General features: G+C 37.2%; 1 protein-coding gene across 3 annotated transcripts in view; it reads left to right on the top strand.

Annotated features, from left to right (window-relative positions):
• Nucleotides 1-21,056, top strand: part of TAOK3 (TAO kinase 3) — a 190,881-nt gene that overhangs the window by 126,866 nt on the left and 42,959 nt on the right. For all 3 annotated transcript variants that reach the window (XM_047698308.1, XM_047698311.1, XM_047698310.1), the window contains exons 10-13: nt 5,726-5,819; nt 6,847-6,928; nt 14,207-14,374; nt 16,850-17,056. In XM_047698308.1, the coding sequence (XP_047554264.1) occupies nt 5,726-5,819; nt 6,847-6,928; nt 14,207-14,374; nt 16,850-17,056 (551 nt within the window). The remainder of the gene's footprint in view (nt 1-5,725; nt 5,820-6,846; nt 6,929-14,206; nt 14,375-16,849; nt 17,057-21,056) is intronic.

The following is a 21,056-nucleotide window of genomic DNA, read 5'->3' as shown; positions in this document are numbered from 1 at the left end:
ACAAGTATCTTTTTATGATGATTCAAGATCACCATCACATCACTTTTTGTACTGTATAGATGTAGTAATCACTGAAGTTTCAAACAGCATTTCACACTGGGTGAAAGAGGTACTTATCCCAGGAAATACTTTTAGAACTTCCTCTCTTGAGAGAGGCCCTGGTATATGCTTGATTTCTAATTTTATTTTTTATAAAAATGAATTAAAGTATGTATGAAAATATGGTCTCTGTATCAGCCTTGGATTGCCTTCAATGATTTACTGAATTAAAAAACAAAGTATCCATCTCCTGAATTGTCTTACCCTCCACAATGGCTGTTCCTGCAAATTGACAGATGATACTATTGAATTATGCTTACAAACAGACTGTGTGGTCAGACAGACTGAAGTTCTAATTCTAGCTCTGCCATTTCTTAGTTGTGTGACTTCCATCAAATTATTTGAACCCTCTGTGAAATTTACATAATAGGAACCCCTACCCTAGGGGTGTCTGGGTGGCTCAGTCAACTAAGCCTCTGCCTTTGGCTCAGGTCATGATCCCGGGATCCTGGGATCCATCCAGCTCCCTGCTCAGCTGGGGGCCTGCTTCTCCCTCTCCCTCTGTCCATGCCCCCACCCCCACCCCTGGCTTGTGCTCTCTCTCTCTTTCTCTCACTCTCGCTATCTCTGTCTTTATCGCAGGTAACTAAGTAAAATCTTTAAAAAAAAGAGAGAGAGAAGAACCTCTACCCTACCTTACTGGATTGTCTGGATTATATGAAAATATAGATTTAAAGTTCTTATTATTATATTCCCCACATAGTATACTCAATAAATGTACTCAGTAAACAAACATTAACAACATAGTCCTGATATGTATCATATTTCATCCAAAATTTTAATTTACATTTTAACATCTCTTTCAACGGGGAGGTTGAATAATGCAACATTTTATTTTTGTATATTATATTATATTTTATATATTTTATATATATGAAATATATAATATATATTATATTTTGCATTTTATAATTGTAATTATAATCGGCAGCATTTTCTCCAAGTTACACATAAAATTGTGGTGCATCTTAATAGTAGTACATTTTATAGTCACTGGCATCTTAGATTCACAGAAAGATGGAAGTACATGCTCAGTTAATATTCATTAAGTAAAATTGTTACCAAAGAATTATTCAAAATGCATTGTATTGCTAATGCAACAGACCATACAAGTATCTTTTTGACAGCTTTTCTCTTTATCTCTATCTCTGTAGCATTAATCTTGTAAATGAACGTATTAAAGAAGGGCAGTTTTTCACAGGAAAAAAGAGTAACTGGCTGCATATAAAACCCTACGCAATGATTTCTCTAAGTTTTCTATATATTTGATATACTTTAAATTCTACTTTTAATGTTGAAATTACCTTGAAAGTTGTGGATAGTGTTGTCCCCTTTCCTTACGACATTTCTTCTACAATACTGTGTACTTTTTTAAAGGCTCCCTAACCTGTAATTTAAATTGCTAAGGTAACATCGCAAAGGAAGAAGATGATAATGTTACTGGCGCTGTCGTTCTTTCCTGGATCAAGCTCTATAGTTCCTAAGTGGTAAAGCCTGTTCCACAAATTATCTTTTGCTAAATTAAATTTCCACTGAAAGAACTAGATAAATGCATCAACCCTCTGAAATCTTTGGATGCTGAAATTGTCCAATCAGCAAATATTTTACTTTTCAAGATTATTTCAAGAGAAGTTAATATGGTGTTCATTTGTTTAACCTATAGACACTTGGTTCACCTGCAAAGGTCATGATAGAAGCTGGCAAATGGTCCATTGGCGTTGTCAGGGAATTTATTGTGCTCAGAAATAAATTCTCCAATGGGGAAAAATATCACAAACACATAAAAACATAAATGTTGTCATGTAGGTTTTTTTGCCTGGGGTTTTCATCTCCCACATTAGCCACTCATGGTTGATAATAAATGAATGTGTGATGGTTGTTGGGGACAGGCAGGCATATTTACTCTTCTTAAAGCTGCTGATGGTTTGTTTTTTTTTTTTTAAGTTTATTTATCGATTTAAGTTTATTTATTTTTTTAGTAATCTCCACACCCAACGTGGGGCTTGAACTCACCACCCCCAAGATCAAGAGTCACGTGCTCTACAGACCAAGCCAGCCAGTCACCGCCCCCTCCTCTCTTTTTTCAAAAATAGCAGTACAATCTATCATAAAATGCAAAGGATTGTTGAAAAGGCACTGAGACCTAGTGAAAAGAACCCATTTCTTGGATTCTTACAAGATGGGTTGAAATCCCAATTTAGCCACTTACCATGTGACTTAGTTTCATTATTTAGGCTAACTGAATCTCAGTTTCTTTAGCTGGGAAATAATGCTTAGAATAATAGGACTCTCCTTGCTGAGCTAGTCTCAGAATCCTGAATGACAGGTAGCACATGGTGAGTGCCTGACCTGCAGTAGGAATTCAGTACATGGTACTAATTACTGTTATCGATAATTATTATGGTTTTCAACCGCATTCGTTCATAAGAAATCGTTTGCCACAAAAACTTGGTCATTGTCTTTAAATAGAAATCATTATTTTTTTCCTTTAGTTAATTCAGTTTTTTATGCTTCCACCCTTTTCATTTCTTTTGAGAAAATCTGAATTACGTATTGCAAGGTGGCCTCAAAAGAACTCCTCGTTCCTATTTTGCTGCTCCTGTGGAAGACTGTATGCAGACCACTGTATTCTACAGTAAGGGTTGACAAACTTTCTGTGAAGGACCAGATAATAAGTGTTTTGGCCTTTGCAGGCCATATATTCTCTGTCATAACTACTCAGTTCTGCTGTTATAGCATGAAAACCACCATAGATAGTGTTAATAAATAAACGTGGCTGTAATTCAATAAAACCTTACAAAAATGGACTTCTAGGTGAATTTGGCCCGCAGACCATAGTTTCCCAGTCCTTGCTCTATGGTATGCTGGCTTAGCAAGGAGTGCCGCCACCATAGCTCAGAGGATTTATGTGGCTGAGGCCATCTGAAACTAATATTTAGCAAATGCTCCTCAGACCATAGAGCCGTGTGCCGTTTAGAACACCTTCAGTCACCTGCTTCTCTACTGCAGCTGTTCTACCATCGTGTGGCTGGTTGTCATCGTCTTCACAGCAGCATTGGCTCCTTAGAGCCTCACCATTCCTGCTTCAAATCCGAGCTACTGCCCTTCTTGTCACTACTGAATGGGGTCTTGTTGTTGCTTTTTTGTTCCTTCATCCTTTTTCCAAATTTCTATTCTCTTTTTTTCTTTAGTCCCCCTTCCTGGCTGTTTCTCTAGTAGAATTCAGTGTTCTTCTGAGCAGCTTGAATTTTATACATTTTTCCTGTAAGTGAGAGGGTTCTTATCCTTCTGGCAGGAAATGAAGCCATCACATAGAATCTGATGAGAGCCCCAAGACTTAGTCACTCCCTAGTCATTTTTGTGACTTCTTGCTGCACTAGATGGTTTGTTGACAGAGTTTCTTCTTTGCCTTAGTCTGCCTTGCCTTTATTTATTTTATTGTTATTTTGGGACCACCAAACATATATACCAGGCGCTATGCTCAGCAGTGGGAATGCAAAGATGAACAAAATAGGCATTGTCCTTGCCCTCATGAAGTTTAGCAAAGAGGACACCCATTAAAGAATTACACAAATAATTAACTAAGGGAATCACCGTATGTATAGGTAGTAGAAAGGAAAAACATAATTTGCAGTGACAAAATCTAATAGGACCTAGTCTGAGAAGTCAGAGAAGGCTTCCCTAAGGAAGTGCTTGTAAGCATATAATAAACATTAAATAAGTATTTATGAAATGAATGTAAAAATGCAATTTATTTAAGATGAAACCTGAAAGGTTGGCAAAAATTAACCAGATAAAGTTTAGGGAATGAACGTGGAAGGGGAGTCCAGACAGTGGAAGCAGTTATGTGTGAAAGGCTCTGAAGTTGCTTCTCTCAGTGAAGCAAAAGATGACTTGAGAAGAGTGGGGAAGCATTGCTTCTCAGAATGAAATAACAGAGGTCTCCAGGGTCATGTTAATAAAGGCAGATAGGCTATGTGTTTAAGGATCTGGACTCTGTTCTAAGAATGATGGGAAACCATCGATGGTGACATGGTGACATGGTGAGTTCCTACTTCCATGTGGCTTCAAATACTTGGAGTTGTCAGAAGGCCAAGCTCTAGAAACTCTCCAGTGTGTATCTCCTGAAAAAGGTAAATAAATAAATAAACCTGAACCTAAACCTGAACTCCTCTACATTTGAAACAGATATAAATCCATTTGTCCACACTACAACTCTAAAATTTCCACTTGTGAACAGTCCGTAGTCCATGCCCCTGTAATACTGGTAACTATGTCATGAGTATATAGTATTCTTTTGAGAGGCTAATAAAAAATATTTATAGAATGGTATACTGTGCATTTTAAAAGTATCAGAGAACATTTAGACAAGACTGTAAGAGGCCCCTAGAGCATCATGCATGAATAACCATAGTCGTCTTCTGCCGGGGTACTTAAAGTGACTTAAAGTTCACTACTCTTAAAATTGTTCATTCCAAGTTTTGGACAGTTTTTGTTTTGTTTTCTCACCTAGCTTTTCATAAGTTCATCCTTCTGAGAGTCAAAATGTCTTTTGTGTTACTTCATGGAGTAAGCCAAATTCACCATTGTAAAAGTGCTTGAAAACCAAGATGTTTGATAAAGCCTGAGAATTAGATTATGAATTACAAGGTGGGACTATGTAAAGAATCCATTAAGATAAGCATGGTAGGATGAGATAGTGATTTTTCTTCTAGGGCATAATAATTAGTAAATAATCTAAAACTAACTGCACTCAGAACTAGAGCCTTGATTTTTTTTCCTTTGGTCAACAAATCAAGCACTAAATATGTGAATAACACCTTATTATATATTGCTTGAGGAATAAAAGCATAAGAAGTACTAGGGTTGTAAGATCTTACAGAGCTAATGATTTTTTTTTGAGAGAGAAGATTTTATGTTTATGTAAGTGCAATAGGAGAGTACATGCCAAATAAGCAGTATACTAAAATAGAGCTACAGAAATTCCAAAAAACAGATCAGGATGGGCTGAGATAGAATAAATCTATTAAGAAATACCTAATTTCACTGAGTTTCTCTTTAGGCTGGACCAAGCTTGATTGTGATTTACCACCTCCCCCTCCTCCCCTTTTCCTTCTGCCACCACCTGTACCATTTATTTGGCCTGGATGAGACTTCAGACAGTGTTTATTGAATTGAATTATTTTATCTTCCTTGCTATGTTAGTCATGTTGAAGATGTTCCATTCTATAATAATTTTTCTCATTCTATTTTTCTGTGCCTTATGGATTTTTCCAATGAATACATATGTTTACATTAAAACACATACACACAAAGATGTTCATACCTATTATAGGAACACAAGCAAAGTCCAGCATTTGAAGATAGGTGAGAGAAAAATAAATTTTTGTTTTGAATCTTCTGAAATGGGTCTGTTAGGAGCTTTGCCAGTATACATTAGGATGATGAGCAGCTTCTTCTGAAAGGCTATCCTGGGCTGACCTCAGAGTTTAAAATAAGTGGAGTATGTGGCATGATGACAGTAATGAGCCATTGATTTAGTGGTGAAGCTTTGCTCACAGAGCCTTATTTCTCTCTCTGCCTGATTTCTTTAAAGAACTGCTTTATTGTGTTTCTTGTCCTTCAGCGGAACGGAAGCCCCCCCTTTTCAACATGAACGCAATGAGTGCCTTATACCACATTGCCCAGAACGACTCCCCAACGCTACAGTCTAATGAATGGTAAGACTCTGCTCTCATTTTAAATCTCTAAGGGAATCACCACATGTATTCGGCACTTTCACTGAATCACATTTTAAATATCTGACCTAGAAACCATACATTCCTTCACCGTATGTGATAGTAACTGACAGTGGTGCTTTATAGATGTGAATTGGCTATGCACACACACACATTTTTACTTATTTCTACCCTCACTGTCACTTGTACTATGTTCTTAATGTGTGTGTAGGAACTGAAATTCTACAAGGAACATCCCTTGCTGTCTTCCTAATAAGTCTCATCTCTTAAATCCTGACAGTCTTGTATTGACCATCTCCGCTCTTACCACTTCTTGGCAGAGATGAAGTACCTTCTCTGATGTCATTATTTTTCCAGTTGTCATATCTTTTATTATATTATATTTAAGTATGTTGACACAGAATATACACTGTCTATTCAGAATTGTATCATTCCTTACAGAAAATTATAACATTTTGATAGCTGTTTGGGCCACAAGAGTTATAGAATAAGGGAAGTTTTAAACAAGAGTGGACAACTTCCTTCCACCTCCCAAGAGAAGGAAGTTTTTTCATCTAGAAACCATATGCCTAAGTCCCTTCCCTTATGCTTCAAATTTTACTACCTGGTTGTAGGTGGTGGGTGATGGAGAAGTTACCAACCAGCCGTGAAGAATATAGGCTTGAGACTTACCAGAGTTGTCATCTTTGGAAAGAAAAATATGTGTAAAACTATTATATATATAAATATAATACTTTTCATTTTTTGAACATAAATTATGATTTGACCTTGCTTATATGTTAAGGTATGTTTATGTGTTGACTAACTTGAAACTCTCCACATTCGTTATCCAGATAATTAATTTTTAGATACTATAAACTTGAAAATGGTCCACTTCTCCTAACATTTTGTATATTTTATTAAAGATCTCTTAAAATGTAAATCTTTCCCTTGAATGAGAGTGTTTTAAGTACTCAGTGTATTCCACAGACCCTGATTTTACTTTCTTTCCATGTATTTGCACATACAGGACAGACTCCTTTCGGAGATTTGTTGATTACTGCTTGCAGAAAATACCTCAGGAAAGGCCAACGTCAGCGGAGCTATTAAGGGTAATTTTTCAAATTTATATTTGAGGAGGGGGATTTAAAGGCATGTTGTAGTGGAGTAGAGGAAATCATTCCTGTGGCAGCTCATCATGACAAACTGGATTAGAACGTGCTGCCTTGTCATTTACCCAGAGATAATAGCTAGGCATAGAAATAGCAAGATTATCACAGTGGATGGTGCTATATATTCCATGTGGACAGTTTTTTCCTCCATATTTTCCATCTTCTCTTTTTTCCCCCTCCCTCTTTCTGCCTATGACAACAACTATTTCTCTTTGCTCTGGTCATCATTGTGATGTTCCTATGACTAATATCTGCACGAACTTCAATACAGTGCTTCCAGGACAGTCTGCCAGTGGTTCACATTCCAACTTGGGAATTTTCAGTTAGGTTGTTGCCAAACCATCAAGCAGTGAAGATGTACAATAAGTATACAAAGCGTACACTTACATCACATTACATCATACATGTTGGTACAGGAGTATCACATTAACTCCATTCGTTTGACTTAAACATCGCATTTGGGGGCATCTCTTCATGTAACATTTTACTATAAACTTCATATGTAGGTTCCATTAATATCAGTCAAGTGTGTGGAGACTTTTACAATATAAATGTCTTTTATTTGGCATAAACTACTCCAGATTTATTTTAACCTCTTTCTGTATACATGTATATATTTTTTAACTCTTTTTGTTGGTTGGTTTTAAGAAAAGCTCAGAAAGATTATATTGACTAAATTTGAAAGCTTAAGACTGTCAGCTGCCTTTATAATTGAAGAGTACCTTGTCTAGGTCACAAATTCTTGGTTTACATTTTCTTTTTTCTGAGGACTTTATAAACATTATTCTGTTCTCTGGCTTTAAGTATTCCTGAAGAGGTAGGTCTGAAGCCAGAGAGTTTTTCCACAGAAAATTAAGTTTTTTCTTCTTGTAAATAGCAGCTCACAGGAATATGGTGGCTGAAGCAACAAGGCAAAGGACTCTGTATAGTTCCCTTTGGTGTAGGGCCATCATGTGTTCTAGACATGAACTCTACTCTGTATGCCTCCGTGACAGCTCCAGATTTCTGTAAGGAAAAATGACAACCAGAACAAAGCACCAGATAACCCAAGATAAAGTAATATTTTATTACTTTGAAGTAGGTGAAAAAGTTTTTTAATTGGGGGATGGGGTAGAAAGCACTACCATAAAGGGGAAGAGATAATTTGGGGCTATATTAAAATTAAGGGGGAAAAGCACCTCAAAGAAGATAATACAAGATCCAAAGATGAGTTTTAGGACCCAGACACCAAAAGGGTATAAAAAAACAAGCCGGCAGAGATAAGAAAAGAAATTGAAGAGAAAAATTAAAACACAAAATCATAAACAACAAACTGAATATAATGAACCAACCCACGTAGTGTGTGTCCAGTGACAGAAAGTTGTAAGGAAATAAAGCAAAGTTAAATGCAAGAGGAAAAATTGTAAAGGTGATCATAATTAAGATGACACATGTGGAAGATAGGAAATCTAATATACAGCAGCCTGTTACTTCCAAAGAAGAAAGTGAAACACATATAGCATAAGATATTTAAGGATATACTTGAAGAAAACTTCATTGGAAATAAATGTTTGGACCTTTATTTGACTTGATTTAGTCTTAATTTGATTTGGGGGGCCAAATGACATGAGCCCACCATTTATTTACTCAACAATTATTACTGATAATTACTGCGTGCCAAGCACTGTTCCAAGCACTAACACACAAGTAAATATATGATATCAGTTCATAGTAAATTCTTTTTTTTTTTTAAGATTTTATTTATTTATTTGACAGAGAGCGAGAGATCACAAGCAGGGGAAGCGACAGAAGGAGAGGGAGAAGCAGGCTCCCTGCTGAGCAGAGAGCCTGATTCGGGGGCTCGATCCCAGGACCCTGGGATCATGCCCTGAGCCGAAGGCAGATGCTTCACCTACTGAGCCACCCAGGTGCCTCCGTAATAGATAATTTTCTCTGCAGAAAAATAAAGCAGTGACAGGGATGAACAGTGATAGGACCTATCATTCCTTTTTTTCTCTTTTTCTTTTTAACTAAACTCTACCCACAGTGTGGGGCTCAAACTCACAATCCTGAGATCAAGAGTTGCACATTCTCCCAACAAAGCCATCCAGGTGCCCCAGGAGCTGGTGTTTTAGATGAGGAGTTAGGGAAGGCCTTTCTAGGAAGATGATTTTTTAAGCAGAGCCCTGAAGACAGACACCATGGAACTGATCTTCTGTAACCTGATGAAGTTGCTGAACTCCAGGGAAAAAGAAAGATTCATACAAATAGGCTGGGGGAAAAAAAGTATTTTGGGGTGGATCTTTGACCTAGCTAAGGTGCTCTTTAGCTATAAAGGCAGCTGACATTTTCAAGCCTCACAGATTTAGTCGATTTTTTTTTTTCCTAACAGCTTTTTAAGAAATTGCTCAATAGCAGAATCCAGTCAATCTAGTGATAAAACAAGAAAGAAAAAGAGAGAGGGGGAAGGAAGAAAGAATGAATTAGGAACTGAAGAAACTGTTAAAAGGACTGGCATCAAACACCAAATTTAAATTGACACCCCAAATTTTTATATATTTCTTTTGCTTGGTTAAAGAGACTACATTCTTCATGTTGAATAGGTAGTACAAATTTCAAAAGAACAGTATGTAAAGTAAATCTCCTTCCTATTCTAGGACCCTCTCTAGAGTTAGCAACCACTGTTACCAATTTTGTGCATGTTTTTCTAGAGAAGTTCTGTGTATATGGAAGTAAATATTGTGATTTATTTGTGCACCAATAGAAGCAATCTGTAAACACTATTCTTTTTTTTTTTTTAAGATTTTATTTATTTGACAGAGAGAGATCACAAGGAGAGAGAGAGAGAGAGAGTGGAGGAAGCAGGCTCCCTGCCCAGCAGAGAGCCCGATGTGGGACTCGATCTCAGGACCCTGAGATCATGACCTGAGCTGAAGGCAGAGGCTTAACCCACTGAGCCACCCAGGCAGCCCTAACCACTATTCTACCTTGATTATTTGTTTGCTTGTTTTCCTTAATAGTATGTTAGGCATATTGTTTTATGTTTCTGCATGTAGAGCTACCTCATTCTTATAAATGGATCCATAACATTTTCAGAATGACCGTACTTGTTTTAACCAACTTCTTTATGGTGTTTGCAGTCTTTTGCTGTTAGAAATGACTGCAGTGAGTTTCTGTATATGTGTCATTTTATACCTGTATATGGATATCTACAGATTAAAATCCTGCAAGTGAAATTGCTAATCACAGGGAATATAGATTTTAAATTTAAACACATACTGACAAAATCAACCTCCAAAAACATTGCACCAATTTATAGTCCCACTAACAAAGTATGAGGACCAATACTTTTTGAACTTGGCTCTCAGATTGGTGAAGAACTTACAGTTTTAATCCATATTTCTTGTTATAAGTTAAGTTGAGTGTCTTTCATAGGTTGAAAAGCTTATTGGTTTCCTTTTTTTAAACTCTTTGTGATCTTCGCCCATTTGTCTGGTTGTTAGGGGTTTTTTTCCTTATTACTTTGTAGTAGATCTTGCAAATATTTTTTCCCTATTTCTCTTTTTATGTTCTTTATGCTGGGCTTCTTTTGAGAGGTCATGCAAAAATTTGTTACAAAGAAGTCAACTTTTTTCCTCCCGGTTGGCTATCTTGTTCCCAAATATTTTTAGGTAATTCATCTTTTTTTCACATTTTCTTCCTGACATTTTAAAATGTCACCTTCACTTCGAATCCATTTAAATATAGAGCCAAGGTAAAATCATTTATATGGTTAAAGAGCAGAATGTAAGTGCTATAAACATTGACAATGTAAAAATACTAATGTAACTAGAACAATCTAGGAGTAGGAAAGAAGATAAGTATACTAATTTTCCTATTTTTCAGAGTAGATAGTCAATAATAATCCTTAAGTCGAAAGGCATAGCTTTAAAAAAAAGTAACTCCAATCTCTGTCATCTTTTTTCTTTTTCTCTTTGGTTAACTTTAGAGGATATTTTAAGATCTGGTAACTCTTGGCAAAGAAATTATAACTAAAGTTAAGGTTTACCTCTTTGTCATCTAATTTTGCTACATTTAAGTATACCTTAATTTAATAGACTTTCTTAAAATTAGCATATGTAATATTTCCATTAAAATTATTTCTAGATATCCATTATCCTGAGAGAGAATGTCTGAAATGATGTTCTTTTATTTAATAATATTTATTTCTGGATGGTGGAAGTTGGGATGATTTACTTTTATGTATTTTCTTTATCATTTAAATGTTTCAAGGAAATATACCTCAAGAACAATAAAACCGTTATTTGCAAAGGATATGGGAACGTATTAGTTGTAGGGGTTTTGAGAAAAATGGGCTTTGGAGAACAGGGAAGAGATGGGATTGCAGGCAGAAAGAACATAAGCAAAGGCATGTAGGTGTGAAACACATGGCATGAGTTAAGAACTATCTAGAATGTACTATATGCATTGGATGGGAAAGCGGACTAGGAGTGACTAGATTTGAACCTAGAAATACAACCATGAGCCTGGCTATAAAAGGCCAGACTTCATCATGCAGGTATGTGTTTACGATGTTGAGTTTATCAGTTTTAAAAGGCTTAAACAGGTAAAGGTTTAATTATCTTGTGCAATAAGAAACCCGGGGCACTGAGAAAGGAGATATTAATATAAGCAGTGCAGAACAATAAACAGCTCAACAATATCACCATGGATCCAAGCTCCTTCTGTCTGCCTACTTTATTATCTTCACTATGTGGCTTTTATCTTCTTGGTCACAAAATGGCATCTCCAGGACTCAAGTCTTTATCCCAAGAGGGAAAAAGGAGGAAGGGCAGAGTGGAAAATACTTTCTCGTCAGGTGCTTTGCCTTTTTACTTTAGAAAACAAAACTTTCCTCAGGGACTTCTCCCTTTGTATCTTGTTCACCAAAACTCAGTCATACTGTTATCTGTAACTCCAAAAGAGGCTGGAGTTCAACTCTTTTTACTTTCTAGTACTTAAAATAGAAGGCGGCAAGGAAAAGAGGTTGGAATGGGGGATAAATGGGACACCAGTGTCTGTCACAATGAGTGACACAGTCAAATCTTTGTCTTAGACAACAGTGGTGGTAGACCACCAAAAACAAACACCAAATGAGGCAATGTGGGTTACAGGTAGCTCTTCCACTATTTGGCTGTGTAAATCACTTAATCTCTCTGTGCCTGAATTTCCACACCTTGAAAATAAAAGAATTTCTAAGAGCTGTTCCTGCTCTAAAATTCACTGATCCTAAGTTATAGCTTGAAGTTCACTGAAAACCAGTTTGCTCTTATATAATCACAAGTACCAGAGGAGCAAAATAATTTACTTTCTCCCTTTCTGGCTCATCTGGAAATATGCAGGCTGCACTCACTTCCGGGAATAGTGTTTCATTTTCAGAAAGGACTCTGCAGAGGAAGAGATATTTTATAAAAGCAGGAACAAAAGCCACAATTCCCCTGACAGCAAAGTCAGGGTGAAGAACCACAAGACAAGTACATGTCCTCACAGTGGCCCTACTCCTCTTTTATAGCTGTCTAACTTAGGAAGAAATGAAATCCATTCCATCATCCAAGGCCCTACCACATCATATCCCATTTTCCCAATATCTTCAAATTATAATTTCACGTAAGTGAATTTTCCACATAACAAACTTCTTTAAAAAACAAAACTTCCGGGGCGCCTGGGTGGCTCAGTGGGTTAAGCCGCTGCCTTCGGCTCAGGTCATGATCTCAGGGTCCTGGGATCGAGCCCTGCATCGGGCTCTCTGCTCAGCAGGGAGCCTGCTTCCTCCTCTCTCTCTCTGCCTGCCTCTCTGCCTGCTTGTGATCTCTCTGTCAAATAAATAAATAAATCTTTAAAAAAAAAAAAAAAAACTTCCTCCTCTCACTTTTGATCATTCTGTGCATAATCTTGTCAAAATACATGATCTACTTCTCTGCCTTCTTAAAGAAAGCATAATAAACATAATTTCGTTTCTTGATGGCTCAGAAGCAAATAGTGTTTCATCAACTCTTGGCCTATAAAAGGACTACATGAGAAGCATTTTCCTCTTTACAAAATAGCCCACAAACCTTTGTTCATTTTTATGTGGTTGGTTGGTAGGTGTGTTAGTCATGGATTTTCTGTCTTTTTCTTGAGTGTCATGCTGCCTAAGAAGTTTCAAAGGACAGTTCTTTTTACAACAAGTAACTCTAGTTCTATAGTTCTCCATCCTCTCTATTCTCCCACTTTTATTCCCTCTTTCTAAACTGATACAGGCTAAGAAACTAGGAAACCAGAATATGTGTAAAGATCACTGATAATATTGAAAGTGAAGGCCTTAGAGTGCCTGGGTGGCTCAGTGGGTTAAAGCCTCTGCCTTTGGCTCGGGTCATGATCCCAGGGTCCTGGGATCAAGCCCCGCATCGGGCTTTCTGCTTAGCAGGGAGCCTGCTTCCTCCTCTCTCTCTCTCTCTCTCTCTCTCTGCCTGCCTCTCTACCTACTTGTCATCTCTGTCAAATAAATAAATAAAATCTTTAAAAAAAAAAGTGAAGGCCTTTTATATGAGGAAAAGTTTATGGACTTTGGGGCAGTTACTTTCACTCTTCAAAGGCCCTTTTCCCTTATTTCTGGTTGTACAGCTCTGTAGAGGCAAAATGAAATTGCCAGAATTAGAACCTGTGAATAAATTGAATGGCTGCCATATTTTCAAGCATACACTGGGTATGACCACAAGAAAATAAAATATACACAAGTCTATTTCAACAAGGTGGATGGGAAGATTGAGGCAGATTATAACAACAATAACTATATATATATATTGTTTTATATATAAAACAATAATATAAACCTATAAAACAATAATATCTATAACTCTGCATTGCTTCTACTTATTATATATCTATGTATTATATATATTCAAATCCTTGATATTTGAAAGTTACAAGCCTCTAAGCTACTAGTCATTATTAACTTATACGTTAAAGTAAATCTCAAGAGTTCTCAGGTAAACTCTAGGATGAAGTCCACAAAATGGGGCTTGAGGAAGAAGAGAAGAGCATAGTTACCTCTTTATAAGATTTATACAAAATGAGAGGCTATACGAAATGAGTCACAGCTTATTATTTCTGCAAAATCAGTAGGCCTATTTTATGTGTTTGCTTTTATAATGTAAATCTTGCCCCTCAAAATCTGCTCTCTCATTTTCAGTTTTTGTTTTTTTCTCCTCCCTCAATCAGCATGATTTTGTTCGACGAGACCGGCCACTCCGTGTCCTAATTGACCTCATACAGAGGACAAAAGATGCTGTCCGTGAATTAGATAACCTACAGTACCGAAAAATGAAAAAAATCCTTTTCCAAGAGACACGAAACGGACCCTTGAATGAGTCACAGGAGGATGAAGAAGTAGGTTCGGTTTATTTGGTAGGCACTGATGGAGTGCCTACTACATGGGAAAGTTCTGGACTAGGCACAATGAAAGCCATTTTTGGCGATAAAAATGTAATTGATGCTTTGGGCCTCAAGAAACATGCAGAGTTGCAAAAGAAACATATATAAAATAACTATTATATAAGACAAAATATGAAAAATGCTTTTGAGGTGTGTCACCAGGCAGGGCTCCATAGAGGGGAGAAAATAAGCCTGCTGGGGGGATTAGTGAAGTTTGTGTGCAGGACATGATGTGGTGGTTTCTGAGAGACAGGCATAGGACATTTTAGGCCTAGGAAGATGCTGTGCTTTCAGAAGATTATCCTGGCAACAGAATGAATTACGACAGACTGGAATGTGTCACATTCTATGTAACAGTCCATGCAAGAGGTAATAAGGACAGTGTCATTGGGGATGGGGGGAAAGGAACACTTTTGAGAAACACTGTAGAGGTAGATTTGATAATACAGTGTTTCTCACTGAAAGTCACAGTGACAGGTGAGGAGGAGTTTAAAGTGACTCTGAACATTTTAGCTCAGGTGACTAGGGTATGTCAATACCAAGAATGGAGAAAAAGAATCAAGGAGAAATAGTAGGTTTAGAATGATTTCAGTTTGATGCCTGTTGAGTTTAATGGCATCATATGCTGCTGACATAGTATACTGAAGGAGTTTTCAAAGGAGAAGTGACTTTCTGTCTCCTCATTCAAATAACTTAAGAAGGATTGGTTGAAGCAAGGGTAATGATAATTGGGACACCTGAATGGTAATGTCTGTCAGTTGGTTGGAAAATTCAAACCCAGAACATAAGAAAGAGGTCTGGGTAAAGAGTAGTTGGCTGGGGGTCAAGAGAATTAAAATGGTAATGAATCCGGAGTTGAATGCATAATGGGAAGAGGGCCACGCCATATGAGGGACCCTAAGAAACATCACAGATATGCAACTTCAAGGACAGAGCAGCCAGTATTAGCAGATACCACAGAGAGGTCAAGTTAGACAAGGACTAAAAAAAAAAAAAAAAGTTAACTGAGTTTTACAAGCAGGGCGTTCTTGATGACCTTCGTAAAAGTAGCTTTACAGGAGTAGTTAGGATGAATAATAGATAACTGTAGGTTTGTCGAATAAATGGGAAGTGAGAAAGTAGAGACAGTGAAAGCTGGTTATTTTAAGATTCATAAATTTGGCTGAGAAGGAAAAAGGGACAAAGGGCAGTATGAAGAGAGGTCTGTAAGTTTGGGTCAGGTCTCTTCATATTTATAGATAAAGTGGAAGAAGCCGGGCCAGAAGCATTGAAATTAGATGAGACAGATGTAGTTAAGTAGGATCTCAGGAAGTGCATGGGATAGAAGCAGGAGTATAGAGCCTTGAACAAAAGAAAGGACTCCTCTTCCTCTAAAACTAGATAGAAAAGAGGAAAGGAATGAACAATGCATTTTATTTTACCTTTTTATATAAAAGAAAAAATTATCAATAATTATAAAAATGAAATTCAGAAAACTGAATTGGACTATAAATCTCTTGATTGCACATATACAAATGATCCCTTTTAATTGGGAAAATAAATCTGTTAAAAATATAATGTATTATGTACCATTTTAAATTACCCATATTACCTATGCCAGTGATTCCTTAGAGTGCCATGGCTAAGTAACAATTCATTAAAGTTATATACATACAGTATGGTTCTTTGAAAATGGAATTTTTTTAACTAAGTTACCTTAATTATATTATTTAATCTTAAATCAAAAGATATCCCACTGTGATGGGTAAATGACATATTCTGATTATTTTACCACTTCTTAAATAGTAGTCTTTGGACTAGCAGTGATGAATACCAGTATTATTTAACAGATATATTTAATAAGATTACAGAGGTAAGCATGATAGAATTGCTTGAGGGAGGCAGAATTTAATTACCTGTCCAGGACAGTAGAATTAATATCCCTGCTTAGACATGAAGTTACTCAATAATGATTTGCAAAGGACCATATTCCTTGTCAAATCTCTGAAAACTCTTTTTACTCTATTTCAGTTTCAAACACCGCTGCCCTATCTGTAAATATCCCAGATGTTACCCGTTCAGTCGCCTACAATCTTTCTCTAGCACCTTGATGTTCCGGAAAGTCTCTTACAAACCTGGCCCGATTTCTGCTTACGAATAGCAATACAATAATATAATAGTTGCATATGATGGGGGAAAGCCCTAGGATAGCGGCATTTGGAGCCTTATGACCCATGTCCAGAATGGCCCCTGAGGAAGGCAGGGAAGTGAATTTGAGATATCTGAAAATGGTGGGGGAGTAGTAGAGTCACTACATAAAAAGTTTATCTTTGCAGATTTGGCAGTAAAGCAACTTGGCACTGCAGAATTGAGTGTGCTTAATAGCTCAGTCAATGGATCGGCACTTTACCTCCAGTCATCTTTTTTAACCCCCATGCCCCATTTTTATAGGACAGCGAACATGGAACCAGCCTGATCAGGGAAATGGACAGCCTGGGCAGCAACCATTCCATCCCAAGCATGTCTGTGAGCACAGGCAGCCAGAGCAGCAGTGTGAACAGCATGCAGGAGGTCATGGACGAGAACAGCTCTGAACCTGTTATGATGCACGATGACGAAAGCACCCTAAATTCCACTTCCTCTGTTGTGCCCAAGAAGGTAGGTTCCCCGGTACCCTTCGCAGCTCTAGGCTTTGTCATTGTAATGAAGCCAGATCAGGCCACTTGGCATCCAGACTTTTCAGGGATGACTTTCTACAACTGCAGTATGGGACTAAACCTAGCACTTGATAGTTCTCTTATGTAAAAAGATAACAAAAGACTACGGAAAGCTGTAGCTAGGCCTGTTTCTTCATCTTCCTTTCCTGGTGCTCTGTCTACCATTATCAGTAAATAAAAATAAAAATAAATAAATCTGTAAATCTCCAAGTCAAAGAAATTGATAAAATCCTCTCTAAACCATAACTTTAATACTGTACTCTTAACAGCTTCGTGAATATAACCCATTTAGAAGCATGCTCTCAGAGGTGTGTTTCTTAATGTATAAGCTACCATTTGTTTAAGAAGCAGTTTCTACTCTTTTCTGTTGCTCTTAGATTTATTTCTAATTCTAAAACTAGTTCTGTCAGCTTAAATATTCTGACTTTTGAAGGAACGGTTCTGTTTTTTATTTTTACTTTGGTTTTCCAATTAAAGATCCTTCAGAGGCGCTTGGGTGGCACAGTCGGTTAAGAGTCAAACAACGGTTTTGGCTCAGGTCGTGATCTCAGAGACATGGGATCAAGCCCTGCCTCCAGCTCTGTGCTCAGTGCAGAGTCTGCTTAAGACTCTCTCCTTCTCCCTGCTCCCGCCACCCCCCATCTCTCAAATAAGTACATCTTACCAAAAAAAAAAAAATCCTTTCATACAGGCCTATCATGGTTCATAAGTTGAAGTACTTCATGAAAAAATGAAAAAAAAAAAGTCTTACAGTTTCTTGCAGAGCACTATCTATAAGATGAGTATTATATCTTTAAAAAAAATTTTTTTTTAAAAAAGGGGTGCCTGGGTGGCTCAGTGGGTTAAGCCTCTGCCTTTGGCTCAGGTCATGATCCCAGGACCCTGGGATCGAGCTCCGCATCAGGCTCTCTGCACAGTGGGGAGCCTGCTTCCCCTCTCTCTCTGCCTGCCTCTCTGTCTACTTGTGATCTCTCTCTCTGTCAAATAAATAAATAAAATCTTTTTTAAAAAATAAAAAAATTTTAAAAAGATGAGTATTCTACAGAATTACCAATAATTCTTTGGAAGAAGACCCAAAAATGTTTTGAGTGACTTTAGGTAAGTGGTCCATAGTGTAGAATTATATGAAAGAATCTGTTTTTCATTTTCCTTTTATGGAGTATATATATACTTATTTTAATAAATGCCAGTGATTACATTCTAATTTCAATGATAGAGCATATTTAAGAATTTTTTTTCACTTAGACGTCAATTGGTGCATTTTCCTTGGGACGAAAAGGAAATTGAACAGGTAAGGATGAAGGGCAGGAGAAAATATATTGGTCCCTGGTCATAAGTAGAGGAAGGATACACATTTATTTTCTGAACAGATTAACTTACTCATTTATTTAGCAAAAATTGGTGAGGACTTCTACCATGTGCCAGGAACTATAGTAGGCCCTGTGGATATCTAGGAAATAAAACACACGTAGCGCTTTCATGAAACTTATTATCTTTGGGGGAGATTAGGAAAATAATTGTACAAGTAACTATACCATTTGATTATGAAACTTCTGCTCTGGGTAAAAGGAGGATTTAATCTATCAGGGAGTAGTGGAAAGCCTACCCAGTGATGTAACATGTAAGCTAAAACTTCACAGATAAGTAGAAGTTAACTAACCTGGGGTGAGGGATGGGGATGAGTCAGAAAACAAGTGCAAAGGCCCAGACAAAGAACTTTGTATGTTCAAGGAAGAGGGAAAAGGTCAGAGAAGTTAGAGCTTGGTGTGAGCAGTGTGAAGAGTGAATGGAGTACAGAAAAACAACAAGGACCAAATTATCAGAAAGTCATGGAAGCCTTCTGAGGAAAGGAGTTATATTCTACAGATGCAGAAATCTGCCAGGAGTTCAGCATTGGCAACCAGCTTCTTTAAACATGAGCAGGTGTTCCTGTATTTGAAAGGTAGAAAAGAAAGTTTTGCTGGACTCTCTTTTTGGAAGGAGCTATTGTGGATGCTGACCAATCTGGCTCTTTCCTTTACCTCTGGAGTTCCGTGGGTATAGGGATCAAAAGAAAAGGATTTCCACTGGATCTTTTTACTCTAGGAACCCTCAAATGAGAACAGAATTAGAAGAAAGATACTACTGGCACAGTCAACAAAAAGGAAAACTCTGGTCTTGAATTTTAATTCTGATTTTGGTGTGTGATGGTACAGACCTGTCTTGTAGTAATACAGGTTTTTCAATACTTTTTTCTCTTGCGTGGTATCATCTTTTAAGAATAGATGTTAATTTATGGGGCACCTGGGTCACACAGTTGGTCAAGCGGCTGACTCTTGGTTTTACCTCAGCTCATGATCTCAAGGTTGTGAGATCCAACCCTGCATCTAACCCCCCATCAGGTTCCCCACTCAGCGCTTAAGTTTCTCTCTCTCTCTCTGCCCCTCCCCACCCACGTTCTCTCTCTCTCTCTAAAATAAAATAAATCCTTTTTTTTTTAAATAATAGATATTAATTTATATTCTAAAATAGATGGTTGTATTTGATCCATACAAAATGTTTGTCAGGAAGAATTTAAGTTACATAATGTATTTCTATTTTATTATGAAATAAATATATGGAGGAAATGTGATGAAAGAAAATTGAAAAACACTTGTGAATAAAACTGAATGAATTAAGTGAACTGAAAATATAAGCAGGCTAACCAAAAGCAACCCACAGAATGGGACAAAATATTTGCAGATCATATTTGCATATCTAATAAGGGATTGATATCCAGAATAGAAAGAGAACTCCTAAAACTCAAGAACCAAAAAACAACCAACCCAAATTGAAAATGAGCAAAGGACTTGAATAGACATTTCTCCAAAGAAGATAAGCTTCAATAAGCTCATGAGGAGATGCTCAATAGCATTAATAATTAAGGAAATGCAAATGAGAACTATAATAAGATACCACCTCATGCCCATTAGGATGGCTAGACAAGAGTTGGCAAGGATGTGGAAAAATTGGAACCTTGTGCACTGTCGATAGGAATGTAAAATGGTATAGCTGCTGTGGCAAACAATAGGTAGTTCCTCAAAGAATTAAAAATAGAATTACCAGTGGCGCCTGGGTGGCTCAGTGGGTTAGGCCGCTGCCTTCGGCTCGGGTCATGATCTCAGGGTCCTGGGATCGAGCCCCGCATCGGGCTCTCTGCTCAGCAGGGAGCCTGCTTCCTCCTCTCTCTCTGTCTGCCTCTCTGCCTGCTTGTGATCTCTCTCTGTCAAATAAATAAATAAAATCTTTAAAAAAAAAAAATAGAATTACCACATGACCTGCAGTTCCACTTCTGGGTATTTCCCCCCAAAACTGAAAGTAGGGTCTCAAGGAAATATTTGTACAACTGTGTTCATAACAGCATTATTTATAATAGCTAAATTTTGGGAGCAACCCAAATGTCCATTGATGGATGAATGGATAAACAAAATACGGTATACATAAAATGGAATATTATTCAGCCTTAAAAAGGTAAAGAAATTCTGACGTACACTACAACATGGATGAACCATGACATTATACTAAGTGAAATATACCAGTAACAAAAAGATAAATGCTGTATGATTCCACTTTTATGAGGTATTTAGAGTAGCTAAAATCATAGAGACAAAAAAGTAGCATGGTGGCTGCCAGAGGCTGGGGTGTGGGATGAAATGGAGTGTTGTTTAATGGGGACAAGTTTCAGTTTTACAAGATGAAAGAATTACAGGGAGGATGGGGGCGATGGTTGCACAACATTAGAAGACTATTTAATAGGCCTGAACTATATACTTAAAAATAATTAAGATGATTAATTTAGATATATTTCACCACAATAAAAAAGGGGGAAAGTATAAGGAGGCAATAAAAGTAGAATATGTTAGATGTGAAAACTTAATATTAATTATATCTCTTCATGAAACCCATTTAAATCCTATACCTGG

Source organism: Lutra lutra, chromosome 12 (genome assembly GCF_902655055.1).
Source record: "Lutra lutra chromosome 12, mLutLut1.2, whole genome shotgun sequence".
In the NCBI taxonomy this organism is placed as follows: Eukaryota; Metazoa; Chordata; class Mammalia; order Carnivora; family Mustelidae; genus Lutra; species Lutra lutra.
This window is presented reverse-complemented; position numbering and strand designations above follow the sequence as displayed.